The sequence below is a fragment of the Physella acuta genome, unplaced genomic scaffold (assembly GCF_028476545.2).
Source record: "Physella acuta isolate Inbredline_101_S28 unplaced genomic scaffold, ASM2847654v3 ptg001921l, whole genome shotgun sequence".
In the NCBI taxonomy this organism is placed as follows: Eukaryota; Metazoa; Mollusca; class Gastropoda; family Physidae; genus Physella; species Physella acuta.
This window is the reverse complement of record NW_026733426.1, coordinates 25650-41975: the sequence shown is the minus strand read 5'-3', so window position 1 is coordinate 41975 and position 16326 is coordinate 25650. Positions and strand designations below refer to the sequence as shown.

Here is a 16326-nt window from a genome sequence, read left to right as displayed (position 1 = left end):
ATGTAAACAAAGCTAGATCTAACACTATATTACGTCAGCAATTTATCTTAGTATTTTTTTAGCTTAGTTAAGTATTACAGATAATTATAATAAATGAGTCTAAAAATAGATAAGAGCTAATTTAGGTTACAGCCATGAAGTGTTAAAATGTATCAAAAGGTAATTAGTTCACACAAATCGTAACCATGCCCCCTGCTATTATAATCTCATGGCGTGTCACGTGACTTTAATTTTTTTTTTTAATAAACTGCTTAGACTGGACATCGCTGACCAGCCCGTGGGGTCACGGATGACCAGCACGTACCAGAGCCTGGACGAGAGCAAGATGGGGCAGAGCCCTTTCGGGACTTCCTTCGGCTCACCGCCTCAAGGTCATTAGCCTGCTGGTCATTAGCCTGCTGGTCATTAGCCTGCTGTCGCATTTTGCTGCCCAATGACCTCACTGGATGAGTTGTCGCACGTGAAAAATTCTCATACCCCCCCCCCCCCACACACACACCTGGTGTGGCTGGCGACACCTGGTGTGGGCGAGTGTGTCGTGTTGCTAACCCAGGCCTTGACTGCATGAGTTTCCTAACAAACAAACCCCAGGCCGCATGTCGTTGTAACTAACGGCTTGAATTTTTTTTTCTGGCAAAGGCATGCTGATTTACCCCAAAACTAAACAGCTTAGGCTCTAGGCCTACTATTGTCGTTACTGTCCCACGATTTGACTTGAATTAAAATGGTGACCATGTGTTAAACTCCCTGCTTGATCGGAAGGCACTCGGGGTTTTTGTTTATATTGTTATAGGGTGGGTTCTCGTTTCCTTCTGATTGTCTTGTGTGGCCCTTGTTTTATACAACTTTTCTTGCGTGGCTCATCTTACATACCACTTGTCTTGTGTGATCCATATTTTGGATACCACTATGCTGAAACTAAACAACATTCCTACACGGAGCCCCCCCCCCTCTTCCTTATTCTATGCAGAACAGATCTTTCCCTCGCCCCATCCGGGCCGTCTCCCCCCCCCCCTTCACAGGACCACCCCCCTTGCACATTTCTCTCAGCCTTCCCCCCCCCCCCCCAGGAACATCGTTTAGTCCCCTGGATTATATCCATTAGACTTGGTGCCAGACATTCGTGCCTAGTGCCTGTCCTAGTTTTATTCTTTACACAGACAGGACAAACTGACCAAATATCGATAGATGAGAGATCATTCACTACCTGGACACCCCTATAATCAAGATCATTCGTCACGTGAATACATGTGATGTAGCATCAAGATCATTCATTACCTGGACACCCCTATAATCAAGATCATTCGTCACGTGAATACATGTGATGTAGCATCAAGATCATTCACTACCTGGACACCCCTATAATCAAGATCATTCGTCACGTGAATACATGTGATGTAGCATCAAGATCATTCATTACCTGGACACCCCTATAATCAAGATCATTCGTCACGTGAATACATGTGATGTAGCATCAAGATCATTCATTACCTGGACACCCCTATAATCAAGATCATTCGTCACGTGAATACATGTGATGTAGCATCAAGATCATTCATTACCTGGACACACTATGATCACGATCTTTCTAATTTCCAACAAGAAAATGTGTTCCTTCAATACCCTGTGATCTCAATAATTCGTTACATGAATGTATATTTCTGATACACGGAACATTCTTGCAGACAGGAGGGACCAATGTGTCAGCGTATGGACATTTTCCCCCGCATACCGGACCTGGTGTCTGTCACTGAAGGCAAACATATCAGTCAGCTCAGTCCTGTTGACTTGGTGCGTAACACGGGGGACGATTCACCGCCCGCGGGTGGTGACTGGCCGGAGGGGGTGGGTGGGGGGACACAGGTGATGGGATATGGAGTCCTATAGGATAAATGTATTATCTATTTAATATAGTATTTACGATATATATATATATATATATATATATATATATATATATATATATATATATATATATATATATATTTATATATATATATATATATTTATATATATATATATATTAATATATATATATATATATATATATATTAATATATATATATATAATATATATATATATTATATTATATATATATATATATATATATATATTATATATATATATATATAATATATATATATATTATATTATATATACAATAAATAAATATATAAATATATATATATATATATGATATTATATATTATATATATATATATATATATATATATATATATATCTGTTAGTGAATACTCTACTAATAGCACTTGAAGTTATACAATAAGATAATGATGATTATAATATCGGGAACTCTTTAATTTTTTTCCCCCGAGATGATTTGAGGTAGATGACGAGAAAAGTGAACTGTGTGAGTCAAGTATCCAAGGATGTGCTCACCTAGACACGCACACGGGCGCGTCTTATCAGCGTGTGTTGCAACAGTTGAGCCTCTCACTAGAACACTTGACAGTAGCTCAGCAGGCGGTGAATGGGTACTTAAGAAAGTCAAATAGCCCGGTTGAAGCTACTAGTGTTGTACTGTATTCAAACATACATCATAGTCAATCATGTTTTTCATTATATGCCTGGGGCTTCGATTCCCGTAGCTGATGTAAAGAATAATACAATTAGGATTTCCATCTTGTGAATGACTGAGAATTCCAAAGTTTAAATTTTTCAAAAAAAAAAAACAACAGTTTGGCCTAGTTTGTATATAACTGACGTCACCGTTTTATTTGCAGTATGTGAGAGGCTTGTTTAACTAGTTGTGAATTTTTGTCGTATACATATTGACATGGGCGAATCTAGCCCTGTTGCAGTGTGGGGTGGGTGGGGGGGGGGGGGGTGGGGGCTATAGACTTGAGAGGGCCACATAATGTGTACAACTAACTCCAACTCAACTGAAGCAGCCCTTGTGGTATTAAAGTAACAAACTGTTTCTTTTAGACATCTCTCCGGGGTGTGGCGGCATAAAGACAGTGCCCCCCCCCCCCCGAAGCACGCCCACCGCCCCACTCCCCAGACAAATTAGCCTTAAGACAAAATATAACATTTATATGGAAAATATATACTTTAAAACCATTGTCCGCCCCCGGAAGTTTCCAGTTCCTCCCTCCCCTCGGAAGTTTTGAGAGTTATATCCCCCCCCCTACCTCCCGGAGAGAAATATTTCCAAACGAAACCCTGGTCAGAAGGGCCGCTATAAGATGTGGTTCAGATGTCAAGCTATATCATTTACTAACGAGGTTGTTGTTCGGCTATGAACAAGTGCTAAAACCCAAACCTATTACCCCTGTCATTGTGTCTATAACTTTTCCATTAACCCACCCCTCACTATCCATCCAGCAATAACCGGAAGTAGTCGTGTGCGCATGTTCTGTTTTTTTTGTTCTAACTTTGAGTTCCTGCATGTTTATACTTTTTTATGTTGTAGTGTGGATCTGAATGATGCACCTAGCAACCCGTCCAAGAGCCCGGAAACAGGCGCCTCCCAGGGTTCCCTGCAGGAAACAGGCGCCTCCCAGAGTGCCGTGTTCGAGGAGCACGAGGGGGACACGCCCACCTACAAGGGCTACACCAACCCCAACCTCCAGTCCAAAAGTTTCCATCGTCTGCAGGAGAAGCTGGCGGGGGAGGACGAGCATAGTACGCATGCGCTTGTAGAATTAAACAGTCTTTTTATTTTCTCATCCTGACGCTCTTTCTTTATAGGATGTTTTGCTCTTTTCATCAGTTCTAGACACCTTTCATCAGTTCTAGACATCTTTCATCAGTTCTAGACACCTTTCATCAGTTCTAGACACCTTTCATCAGTTCTAGACACCTTTCATCAGTTCTAGACACCTTTCATCAGATCTAGACACCTTTCATCAGTTCTAGACACCTTTCAACAGTTCTAGACACCTTTCATCAGTTCTAGACACCTTTCATCAGTTCTAGACATCTTTCATCAGTTCTAGACACCTTTCATCAGTTCTAGACACCTTTCATCAGATCTAGACAATTTTTGCAACATTTTGACAATTCTTGAGCTTTTATCAAATCTTGATAATTTTCATCAAATCCTGATAATTTTCATCAAATCTTTACAATTTTCACCAAATCTTGACAATTTTTATAAAAATCTTGATCAAATCTTGATAACTTATAACAAATCTTGACAATTTTAATAACATTTTGACAATGTTTTGACAATTTTTCATCAATTCCAGATACGTTTCATCAAATCTTGACCATTTCCACAAATCATGATTTCAAAGCTTTACAATTTTCCTCAAATCAACAATTTTTATCCATTCTTGCCATCTTTCACCAAAGCTAGACAACTTCCATCAAATCATGACACTTTTCATCAAATTGTAGACATATTTTTAGATTTTCATCACATTCTGACACTTTTTTATCAAATCTTGACAATATTTTTGTCATTGTTCAACTGCCTTGACCATTAACTAAAACATGACGCTGTCTACTACCCTGTAGCCAGTGATTTGTGTGGGTACTCTGTCCCTGTGTGATGCACTAACAACCACTAACATTGTGTACTCGTGTGTTTAATCACCTGATAACTGTGATGTAATGCGTGCCGGGACTTTGAAAACAAACAAATTTTCTTATTTTTAAAAATAATTATATAATTAATTATAACTAAGGAGTTTCAAAACCATTCCCACTAGACTACAGCCGTCGTTGTTAACGAAACGACTGCCTTAATATAAGGAGAAAATACGGTAGCCTTAATTAATCAACCCCTGACGAAATAATTATAATATAATATATTGGTTATGTAATGATATATGTGTGGTTATTAGTCATCATGTTTTAATTGCATAATAATAATAATAATATACATACGTTATCTAAACAAATCCCTACATTAGTCATAATTTTTTTTTTAACTGCACACGTTGCATAACTTATCATCCTAAACGCAGTTCCCCATTAGCCACCAGGTTTTAAATACATAATAATAATAACATAGGCCTACATACATACGTTATCCAAACAAATCCCTACATTAGTCATAATTTTTTTTTACTGCATACGTCCATGACTTATCCTCTAAAAACGAGTTCCTCATTAGCCATCAGGTTTTTAATTACGCTAATCACATGACCTATTATCTAAAGTCACTCTGGCTTAAGGTGACCTCATCAGTGTATATAAATCCTAGTCGCGCGCTGGGGATGTGTGTGTGTTTTGTGAGGCGGAGGTGGGGGGTGTACAGGGTGTGGGTAGGGGGAGTGAAAGACCAGCCGAGTTCTAAAAGGGAGAAGGTCATTGATCCTGTTGTTGCTGAAAGTTATTGGATCGAGAACAAAAGAACTCGTGACGTCAGAAGGCACCATAAAAAAAAAGTGACTAATGTACCCGGTCAAAGTCAGAGATTGAAGAGTAGAATGTATAAAATAAAACACAAACAGTGCGGCCCAGCCGCTATCCTATTAGTCGAAATGAAATGCTAAAATCCAGTAACTGCGAATTTTTGCCTTTTCCTTTTTTTTAAACCTTTAACATTCCAAGGCATTCTTGTGTAAGAATAAAAATCACCCCAGGGTTTTAATTACGGTATTTTTTTTTTTTAGAAAATTCATCTTCTCACGTAGACATTTTAATTATAGATCTAGCCCTTCCGAATTTATCCAACGACGATTTGATCGTCTGCTGTAGTCTAGTTTACTAAATGCTACATCAGGACGCATGTAAATACACGCTACTCTACCCAGTTTTTTGTTTTGTTTTGCCTTGAATGTGAGTTTTTTCTTGTAATCTCAGATATTTTTAAAACGACACCTTTTGTGACGCAACGCTCTATTTATGAACAAATGACTTTTTTTCTGTGGAAAAGAGTTAAAAGAAATCAGTTATAAATAGATGTGTTTAAATTTTTTTTTAATGTTTTTTTTTACTCCCCTCTGTTTAGCTTCCAATCCAGGTTTCCGATCTGTATCTGCGCCTGTGGCCAAACCGCCGTCTGATAAACCCCAGCAGCAGTTAATGAAGTGTGGCGGATGTGACATGCTAGCCACGTAAGTATACAGACCCGAACCCCCCCCCCCCCCATTTTTTAAAATTCACACCTACTTATTTGGAAGTAGCCTAGACATGACAACACAATGTAAAACACTAACTTTTAGTCTAACATTGTTATGACTACTTGAGGGGATCTACAGTGTCGTAGGCAGGGAGCACCCATTCGAAATGTATTTTGAATATCATAAAGACATATATATATATATATATATATATATATATATATATATATATGTATATATATATATATATATATATATGTATATATATATATATATATATGTATATATATATATATATATATATGTATGTATATATATATATATATATATATATATATATATATATATATATATATATATATATATATCGCGAAAATTACCCCCCCCCCACCACCACCATGACTAATTTCCGGCCCATTCCACCGCCACCGTATGCTAAGCCTTAGAGTTAAGTTACAAGCTCTATTATCTGAACAGTGACGTCATGAGTTTGGGTAACTGAGGTATTTTTCTTTTCTTCCAGCGGAGTGATTGTGAAAGCTAACGGAGTACCCTATCACGTGGCCTGTTTCAAATGCACTTCCTGCTCCATGAATCTAAAGCAGAAAGGTAAATTCTAACACCTCCCCCCCCCCCGTTTTTCAGCCTTCCCCCGCTCACAACGCCATAAAAGAGATATAATCAGAGAGTCAATCTGTTCAAAGCTTATGTATGCAACTGTCTTGTAAAGGTTACTAAGAGTGGCAATTTCATATCAAAATGAATGGGAGAGGTGGCACGCTGTAGCTTGCAAGAAGTTACACTCATCAAATCAATTAGGGGATATAATATTATTTTTTTAAATAGTTTGTTTTATACTATAAAATTTATAGTATACGTATTTGACAAGTGGATCCTTGATGAGGCAAACCCATTTTTTTAAAAGTTGTAAATCTGTGAGCTGTCATTAATGGACTGTACATTTCTTATGCCAGGTTTCTTTGTGGTGGAAGGTAAACTATACTGTGAAACACATGCCAAGAGGCATGCACAAGCACCAGGACCTGATATGGTAGCCGTACCTGTGTACAGGTGAGGTTAAAGGGGCTACACCTTGTGCAGTCAGTTGCAGTACTACATTCCCAAGTTAGAACTGACCAAACTTTCCTATATCTATATATATATATATATATATATATATATATATATATATATATATATATATATATATATATATATATATATATATATATATATATATATTTTATATATATATATATATTTATATATATATATATATATATATATATATATATATATATATATATATATATATATATATATATATTTATATATATATATATATATTTATATATATATATATTTATATATATATATATATATATATATATATATTTATATATATATATATATATTTATATATATATATATATATTTATATATATATATATTTATATATATATATATATATATATATATATATATTTATATATATATATATATATTTATATATATATATATATATATATATATATATATATATATATATATATATATATATATATATATATATATATACATATATACATGTTTATGTATAAATAAACATCATATTTGTATTTATATAAGAGTATACATATATATGTATTTATATATCATGTATGCTAAATCTCTATTTTCAGATAATCTGTAGTGCCATCGACTAACTGTAGATAGATCGCCTAGTGTTCCAGAACAAGCCTCACCACCAAGTTTAGCCATAACCCATGTACACAATCAAATTTTGTTCCTGGCTTATGGACGAACTCTACTGCACCCATTAGAAACTTTTCGCCTCCTAATGATTCTGCTTTTTTTTTTCAACAAGGTTCTATACCAAGGTTTCTGACAGTGATAGTGGTACATCTATCACGTGTATGCGTTAGTGTTTGTGATATATCTCCAACTAGGCATTGTTAGTGGTACATCGATAACAATATCTTTTGTAGTGTTTGTGGTACATCTGTAACAATGTCTCTGGCAGAGTTAGTGCCATGGGCATGGAATCTGCCTTCCAGATAAAAAACTGAAGTTAAAAATAATTGGTTTTAGTTCTACCATCTTTCTGTTGGAACATTCTAGCAAAACCAAGAGGAACCAACTCCTCCTCCATCCCACCCCCCTCTCCCCCATGTTTAGCTGTGTCCAAAGAAAATGTTTCCCCTGTACTAACATGTCCCCACAAACGACCTTCACCTTTTAGTGATAAATAGCCTTCACTTTTATTCTTGGTAAAAAGAAAAATATGTATATTATCTTTATTTCATGAATGAAGTAGTGAAATGTTATTATAAATAAAACTTAGAATATAGAAATTTTTTGCTATTGCTTTAAAGAATTACTGTAATATATACTTTTAATATATGTAATTGTAACACTTTTAGTTTTTTAAATTGCCACTGAAAAATATGGATGTTCTAACCAGTTTGGAAATTACAAACTGTTTTAATTAAGAACTCATCAGAAATTCTAAGAAAATTTTTTCTACACATATTTTGTGTTGTGCCAAATAAAAAAAAAAAACCAAAAAACTTTTAAGGTGAACTTTCTGCATCTAGAATTTCTTGCTCCAGACTGTTCATTAACTGAGAGGTCTCAGTTATTTTATGTGATATACAGTAAAACATGGTTCAGTCATGAGGGTAAATCATGTATTGTTCATATCGTATTTACGTGTCTTCCTATTCAAATAGCAATATGTCCAGTACATAGCTAGCTGTTTATCATGACAAACAAAAAAAAATCTACTTTATATTACTCGCGAGTCTTCATTGTTTATTATCTATTTTATTATCTACTTTATTGTCTATTTATTTCAAGAATGTAGTGATAGTACGAATCCAATTTTGTTATTTATACAATTATCAAAGCCAACATTAGACGAAATCGCCGATTGTGTTGAACTCTGATTTTTCGCATCACATTAACTCACTTATTTCTGCATTCATGTTGAAAGCCTTATCTATTTGTTTTAACAAATAAACATTTTTACTCGACCCGTCTTGTTTTTTTTTGTCAGTGTGTTGTCACAGGGGCGAAGCGAGGGGGGGGGGGGGGGTGCGGACCGCACCGGTGACACCATTTAGGGGGGGGGGGTGACACCAAGACAAAAAATAGCAAAATATATAGAGAAAAACTTGAGGGGGGTGCAAATCGAAAGTTTGAGGGGGGGGGGGTGCCAATCGAAAACTTGAAAGTTTGTCCCCGGGAAGGGTCGCTACGCCTCTGGGGGGTGACACCATTAAGTGCCGCACCGGGTGACACCCGACCTCGCTACGCCACTGTGTTGTCATGTAGGGAGTCTGTTATGGATAGCGGAATTATAAGAAAAATCCGTACAGAAACAAAAATACGACACACGGAAACCAGATGCTACTTTATAAATGACGGCAGACGCATAGATGGGAAGGGGTTCAGTGTTAACAATGTGCAAGGTGGGGGAGGAGGGGTGGGGGATCAACGAATGTGACATAGCATTTAATTTGCATTTATTAAGGATAAACAATGAAAACGACAATTCCCTTTAGAATAATGGCCTATTTGAGGTTTGTGATAAGAAGTGCTGGGTTGCGATGAAATGTGATGGTAAACAAAAGTAAAAGTTAATATTCTTCTTTAGCGATCCATTGGGCAGATCAAGTAGATGTCATGTTTCTTGACCACGGCATATGAAGGGATTGTGTTTAGCACTATGCCAGGCCGCCTTTACTTTCCCCAACGCAAGTCAGGTAGCCATCAGAACTGGGTGAAGTCAGGGAAGTCCTACAGTCACAAGTCCAAAACGAGATCCAAACTGAACTTTAGGGTTAGCAGCCAAACGCACTACCATTCGACCACGCCGTCCCAAAAGTGTGATTAAAGGACGGGAAATAACCGGCTAAAATGTGTAATGTCGTTGATGAACGACCCCTGATAATAATTCTTAATACTAAAAAAATGGGAAAAAAAAACGCTCCCGTCTGCTGAAAAAAAAAAAACAACGAAAAACAATGAAATAAAGGTTGTTAACTTCTTCTTCCTCGTTTGTACTTGTAATGTTGGACGGGATTTCCTCTAACTTAATCACGTTGTCTGGTGCTGGCGTTAACACATTCAAGTATTTTAAGTCTGTTAAAGGTCAAGGTAACACAATACATAATCTTGTGGGCACATTTAAGATGGGGTGTGTTAAGAGAGTTTTGTAATGTAGAAGTCGACACATCATACATACATTACATCAACCAATTAGCCTCTGCTATCTTTTAATTTCAATAATCTTTAAAGTAGTTAAAGTGATATGGCTCTATAGTCTAATAATCCATCGGATGATTGTGCACCGGAAATTCAAGCACATAGCCTGGCCTGGGCCCTAAGTTGAGAAAAGCCAGATGCTGCCCATGTATCAGCCCCCCCCCTCTCTCTCCACACAGTTAAATTTATATGTTTAAAATAGTCAAGGACAAGTATCCCATATCTAGATCAGTGTACATCGAGAAAGGGAAAGATGGCTGGGGGGGGGGGGGTGCAAACAAACCAGGAAACAACATTACTTGATAAACATCAGACAGGAAACAACAGGGCTATATAACAACTGGGAACTAGCACTGATTTAACCAGTAGAAAAAAGTCATAGTTGCTGCAAGGACATTGTTGGAGTGGTATGATCATGTTGACATGGTTAGAGTAATAGGGATATAGTTACGTCGTGGGTAGAGTGGCATGAATAGAGTGACTTAGATGGAATGACTTAGAATAGAGTGACATGGATAGAGCGGCTTAGAGTGTCATGAATATATTGACTTATGACTTAGTAACTAGTAAATTAGTGACATGGATATAGTGGCATTAGATGGAGTGACATGGCCGAAGATATAGAACGTATGTGAGAGTGGAGATGTGCACCTCGGAGAAATGCCTGAAAGAAACTCTGTAGGAGTGACCCCTGTGTCTGCCCACGAGCACATCCACAACGAGCTATCAGCCCAGCTCCGTTGTGATTTGTCTGTTCTTTTTCATTTGCTGTATTCAACATTAGGGTCACCCAGTGCAGTTTGCAAGCACCAGACTTACATGTGTTATTATCTGATACATCTAGTTGTAGGTCATCGTGCCGAAATCACAAATTATTAAACTAATTTTCATGGATTTTTATTACAAATGTATTCTTTATATGATTACTACTAAATTAGGGCCCTATATATACATATTATCAATTTACATGTATAAATTTTAGCATGCTCTAATGATTTATAATAAGTTTTAAAATATTGTTTCATACAACAACACAAATGAGTCTTCCTGAACTACTCAAAAAGAAGGAAATCCTAGCTTTGTTTCTACAACAAGGGAGGTAATCGCAGAAATAGAGTTTATTTTCTGGTGAGCATCGTTTATCTTTCAGCTGACCCACTTTTTAACGAGTTGATTTGTTTGTATACTATGGGTTTACGAAGGATGCATTAAACATTTTTATTATTTACATATTTTCTTTAATCTAAATTAGTACTACACTTTAGACTCTAACACAAATGTAAATTAGCAGTTCAAACAACAGAGTTATTGTTACTAGAACTCCATAAATAGAGCTATACAATCGAGGAATTCCCTCTAGAGCCGTGTGCAAAAATTGTTCGTGGTCTCGGGAAAGTTCATCTGTTGATCTGTTTTAGGGCTGGGCTACCCTCAGACATTGTTTGTGTGTGCAAGGGACTAACTTCTTTTCATCATTACACCTACTGTGGTCAACTTAATTCGTGTTTTTTTTAAATAACTAAAATATAATTCAAAACATGTCTGTTCTTACGTTAGAAGCTAAACTTGAAAGAACAGACAGCTCTACACCATGGGGATTTCGAATGCAAGGCGGAAAGGATTTCAGTAGTCCTCTGACTATTCAGAAGGTACGTTACAAGATCGTCAACATAGTTTATCGTGGCCAATGTGTGGGTGCCGCAAACAATGGATGTGCTTGCTCGAACGTTTCGAGAATTTGCTTACCTGGCTAGAGACATGCTCGCTACCTTTCCGATACTTACGGGCGGTGTAGGCGTTGGTTACATTGATTACAACTAAAATAGCCACTGGCTACTTTAAATTTAATACACAAAGACGATTGATCAACAATTAGAATTTAATCATATTACTAATTTTAGATCAGTAATGAAATGATATATAAATAATGTATTTTTACAACTTATTTTTTTTTAGTTTAAAACGGGCTTATATAATTAGTAGGCCTGCATTATTAGACCTAATTAAATTTTTTGTTAAAAATTAACCCAAATCTATAAAATAGGCCGAGACTAATTATTTTTTAAAGTAAAAATCTCAGTATTACCGTCAAATTATCATACAATACGATTAGCCTATAGATCTAGCTCTAGAATCTTGATTTCTATCACTAAACAAACATTTATTTGGCCAACATAATTATACCGGCTGGGCTTTCTATTCAAAGGCCTGTGGATTCATTCTGTCTGACTGGTTCTTTACTCTGAGTCACTGGCCTGAATAGAATTCGTCACAAAGATTCGATTAAAAAAACCCCAAACAAACCAAGTAGTTAACGTTGGCCTATAACTCAAATATAATAGGGGATTAGTGATCCACATAAATTACAGGCTTTGTGTGTAACATATTGTCCAGGAAATAACTCATTGAGATGGAATTTCTAGTATGTTTTTTTTGTGTGTGATTTGTTTTTCTACACACCTGTTGTTGACATCATCATGTGTTGAGATTAGAGCACAGCTGAATGTCTGATCTGAGAGAAATAGATTGCATACTATAGACTGAACGTGATCTATTGCCTTCAATAGACTGAATGTCTGATCTGTGAGAAATAGATAGCTTACAATAGACAGAATGTGATCTATTGCCTTCAATAGACTGAATGTCTGATCTGAGAGAAATAGATTGCTTACAATAGACAGAATGTGATCTATTGCCTACAATAGACTGAATGTCTGATCTATTAGAAATAGATTGCCTACAATAGGCTGAATGTCTGATCTATTGTTTACAATAGACTAAATGTCTGATCTGTGGGAAAATAGATTGCCTACAATAGACTGAATGTCATATCTATGAGAAATAGATTGCCTACAATAAACTCAACGTCTATCTATGCCTATAATATCACAAACAATAGACTGAAATGATTCTTCCCTGTATTCAATTTGACATCTAAACTGCCTTGACTACAATTAGGTTAGCCATACCACACTGCCTAATATGACATGGCTTCACTGATACTCTTACTAGCCCTAATCCTAACCTGAGCTCGACATTTAAATGTTAGGAGTAATATACCTGTTATCTCTCAGATCATAAACTCTCAATAAAAATGTCACAGCTAACCCCTGTAAATGTGTCTTACATGAGGGACTAATCAGTTAGTGATTATCATTAGCATACACCATACAGGTCAAGCCGATAGCTGACTGACCTCTGGTGAGCTAAATGGACACAGGGACATTGTTATCTGAGGCTGGTGGGGGGGGGGGGGGGGAGAGAAAGGAGATAAAACTCTGATCTTGTCCAGAAATTGGGACATGTCATTAATAATTTGCATAAAAAGTTCTGTATTTTGGCACTTTAAACCCAAACCCCCATTTGTTGGGGCTTATCTGGAGAACACCATTAAACTTAAACTCCACCATGTACTCCCAAAATGACAACCGTCTAGCGTTTAGTGAGAGCTATTGGCGGCGAGCTGCTTTTACTTTCAAACACCTGAACGTCTTAACTAAAAGATCACGTTCTTACAATAGTTAGGGAATATTAAAGTAAAATTACCGTGGGGCAGGTGAAGTAGAGTTCTCCTGCTATTGTGACCTCTGCATATGAAGGGCTATTGTGGTTAACACTATACCCAGCGCCTTTACTCTCCCTAACGTGAGTTAGGTACCCATCAGAGCTGGGTGGACTCAGGGAGGTCCTACAGACTTGAACCCGGATTCGAACTCGACAGGCCACGCCGTCTCATGATATGAAATATAACTGGTCATTGTTATGCCCTTCTCCCTCCATTACCCAACCCTTCCTACACCACTGGCACTAGCTAGAACTACGTGAGTCATAGCTACATTTGGTTTATATCTGTAAGAGCTAAAAACCACTAAAAAAAACATACCTTTACATTCTAGTAGATATGCCACTAGTTAACGTAGTTTTAAAACGCCGGTTATCTAATACATCAGGCCACACGATACCAACTTTTCCTAGTCAGTGAATATAAACAATTTTCTCAACTGTACAACATAAGATTACCTGGTTCGGTTTAATGTTCAAATATAAAAAACATCAGTTTATTACGTAGAGTAGACCTAGTGCAGATTTACAAGGGAAGATATTTTTTGTTTACACAACACCTCCAACATATGATTACAATTTTATAAAATGTAGACTAATATAATTATCTTTTAATTAACATTCTTTTGTTGAAGTTAATGAGCATGACCTAGCCAGATAAATTGTTCCTACTGGAACTAATGACGTCGAGGAGTCTATGGGAGTGAGCTCGCACGCTGAACGAAGGCTTGATGGCAATCAATTATGAGGCCCATAAAGCGCGTAATTAATGCAAATCTGCTGTAATTACATGGAATTAATAAAAACATTGGAATACATTATAAAGTTCTCGGTATTTCTTCACGCTTTAGCCGGTCCGTATCGGAGTTTTGTTTTAATCTAACTGTGGTTTTGACTCTAATGCTAACTATTATTAGAACAATACCGACGGAATTTAAATGCCAGATGCGACATTGTATTAACCCAAGGGGAGAAAATAGAAATAGATCTAGTACAGCACATTTTTTTCGGCATACTATGCAGTTGAAATTTTTTTGGGGGGGGGGGGCGGTGTTGGGAGGACTAAAATTACTGGGGGGGGGGGGCACTGTTAAAAGTATATATTTCCTATATAAATTCCATTTTGTACGGGGGGGGGGTGCGGTAGAAATGCCTGGAAGAAACTGATACTATGTGTTTACGATATAACCGATGTGTCGACGATACAACAATGTAACCGGTGAGTCAACGATAAAAACCGACTAGGCGAGACACTGTGGTTTTAATTACGATAGTTCAACTCACAAATTGAAATGGGATGCTGGCCAACAGCTGTACTAAAATAGCAAACGTTGTAGCCTGTCTAGTAGCGCTACATGTTATCTTGATGTAAGCTACTTTATCCATGTGTTAGGCTTAGCGTTAAATTTACTGTCGTGTTTAGGGATAGCAGTGATATGATCTAGATTTACAACCCTAAAGATAGACGATTTCTTCTCCATGTCACTCAGCTTTTAATCGATACCCGGCATTACTTGGGAGGTGAATCAGGCCGACTGGACACGCATTCGCTTCACATTGTTTTTAAATCAACAAAATGCTTTAGTTTCATACAGGTTTGAAGTTTAGGGTACTATTATGTTTGTTTTCAACAAAGGCTAACCCAGCATTTCAGCATATTACAAGCGTATGTTTCTGCCGGTTTGACTGTTACAATACTCGCATAACTGGTTTCGCTGCGCCCTTGGCAGGTCAGGTTTGCACAGCGGTGCACATGCTGTGTTGTTACGTGTGATCAGACCGTGGTGCGGTCCTGCATATTGACCAGGTACCTGTTGCATCTTGTGAGGCTGTAAACTTGTTTTAAAATCGCTACCAATCAACCAAGGAATGAATGGGGCGCCTGGAGTTTACCAGTTTAATGAGCTGTGTAAAGTTGCGCCCTCCCTCCCTTCCCTCTAACCCTCCCTCCCCCACCCACAGGTAAATACGAGGCTACCTGTGCAGACAATACCCAGACCTATTTTCACCTGGCATAGCAGGTAAAATGCCGAGCCCCCCTTCCTAAAAAAAAAAAAAAAAACACCAACGTTCAAGACGTGTTGGCAAAAACTGTTACGTCAGCGAAAATTTTCTTCACTATAAAAAAATGTGTCTATAGAAACGATAGAGTGGGAGTAACGTAGATGAGGGGGAGGGGGGACAAGCAAACGTAGAGGAGTGGTGGAGGGGGGGGGGGAGGACAAGCAAACGTAGGAGAGTAGGGAACGGAGGACAAACAGTTGGCGGTTTGATTAATTATGTAAAAGTCCTGTTGGTTTAGTTGGATCCCGTTACATCGTTAAGGATTAGCTCGGACGGTAATAGGAACATGATGTATGCGATTACCCATGTTAGACTCAGTGTTATAATTAAAATTATTACCTTATTTTTTGCTTATTGCACGTCGACAATCTATAAATAAATAATGTATTGGAA

General features: G+C 37.2%; 2 protein-coding genes across 4 annotated transcripts in view; both read left to right on the top strand.

Moving 5' to 3' along the window:
- Positions 1 to 255: 255 nt before the first annotated feature.
- Positions 256 to 9076, top strand: LOC131931233 (PDZ and LIM domain protein 3; the record flags this gene model as incomplete). The annotated part of the gene is given in 5 exon segments (XM_059287963.1): positions 256 to 371; positions 5928 to 6033; positions 6563 to 6648; positions 7014 to 7110; positions 7722 to 9076. Coding segments are annotated over 5 exon segments (409 nt in total), but the record flags the coding sequence as incomplete, so codon positions are not given.
- Positions 9077 to 11691: 2615 nt separating this feature from the next.
- LOC131931232 (PDZ and LIM domain protein 7) overlaps positions 11692 to 16326 on the top strand; it is a 29486-nt gene continuing 24851 nt past the window's right edge. For all 3 annotated transcript variants that reach the window (XM_059287961.1, XM_059287962.1, XM_059287960.1), the window contains exon 1: positions 11692 to 11957. In XM_059287961.1, coding sequence (XP_059143944.1) covers positions 11847 to 11957 — 111 coding nt within the window. In that variant the 5' untranslated portion in view covers positions 11692 to 11846. The remainder of the gene's footprint in view (positions 11958 to 16326) is intronic.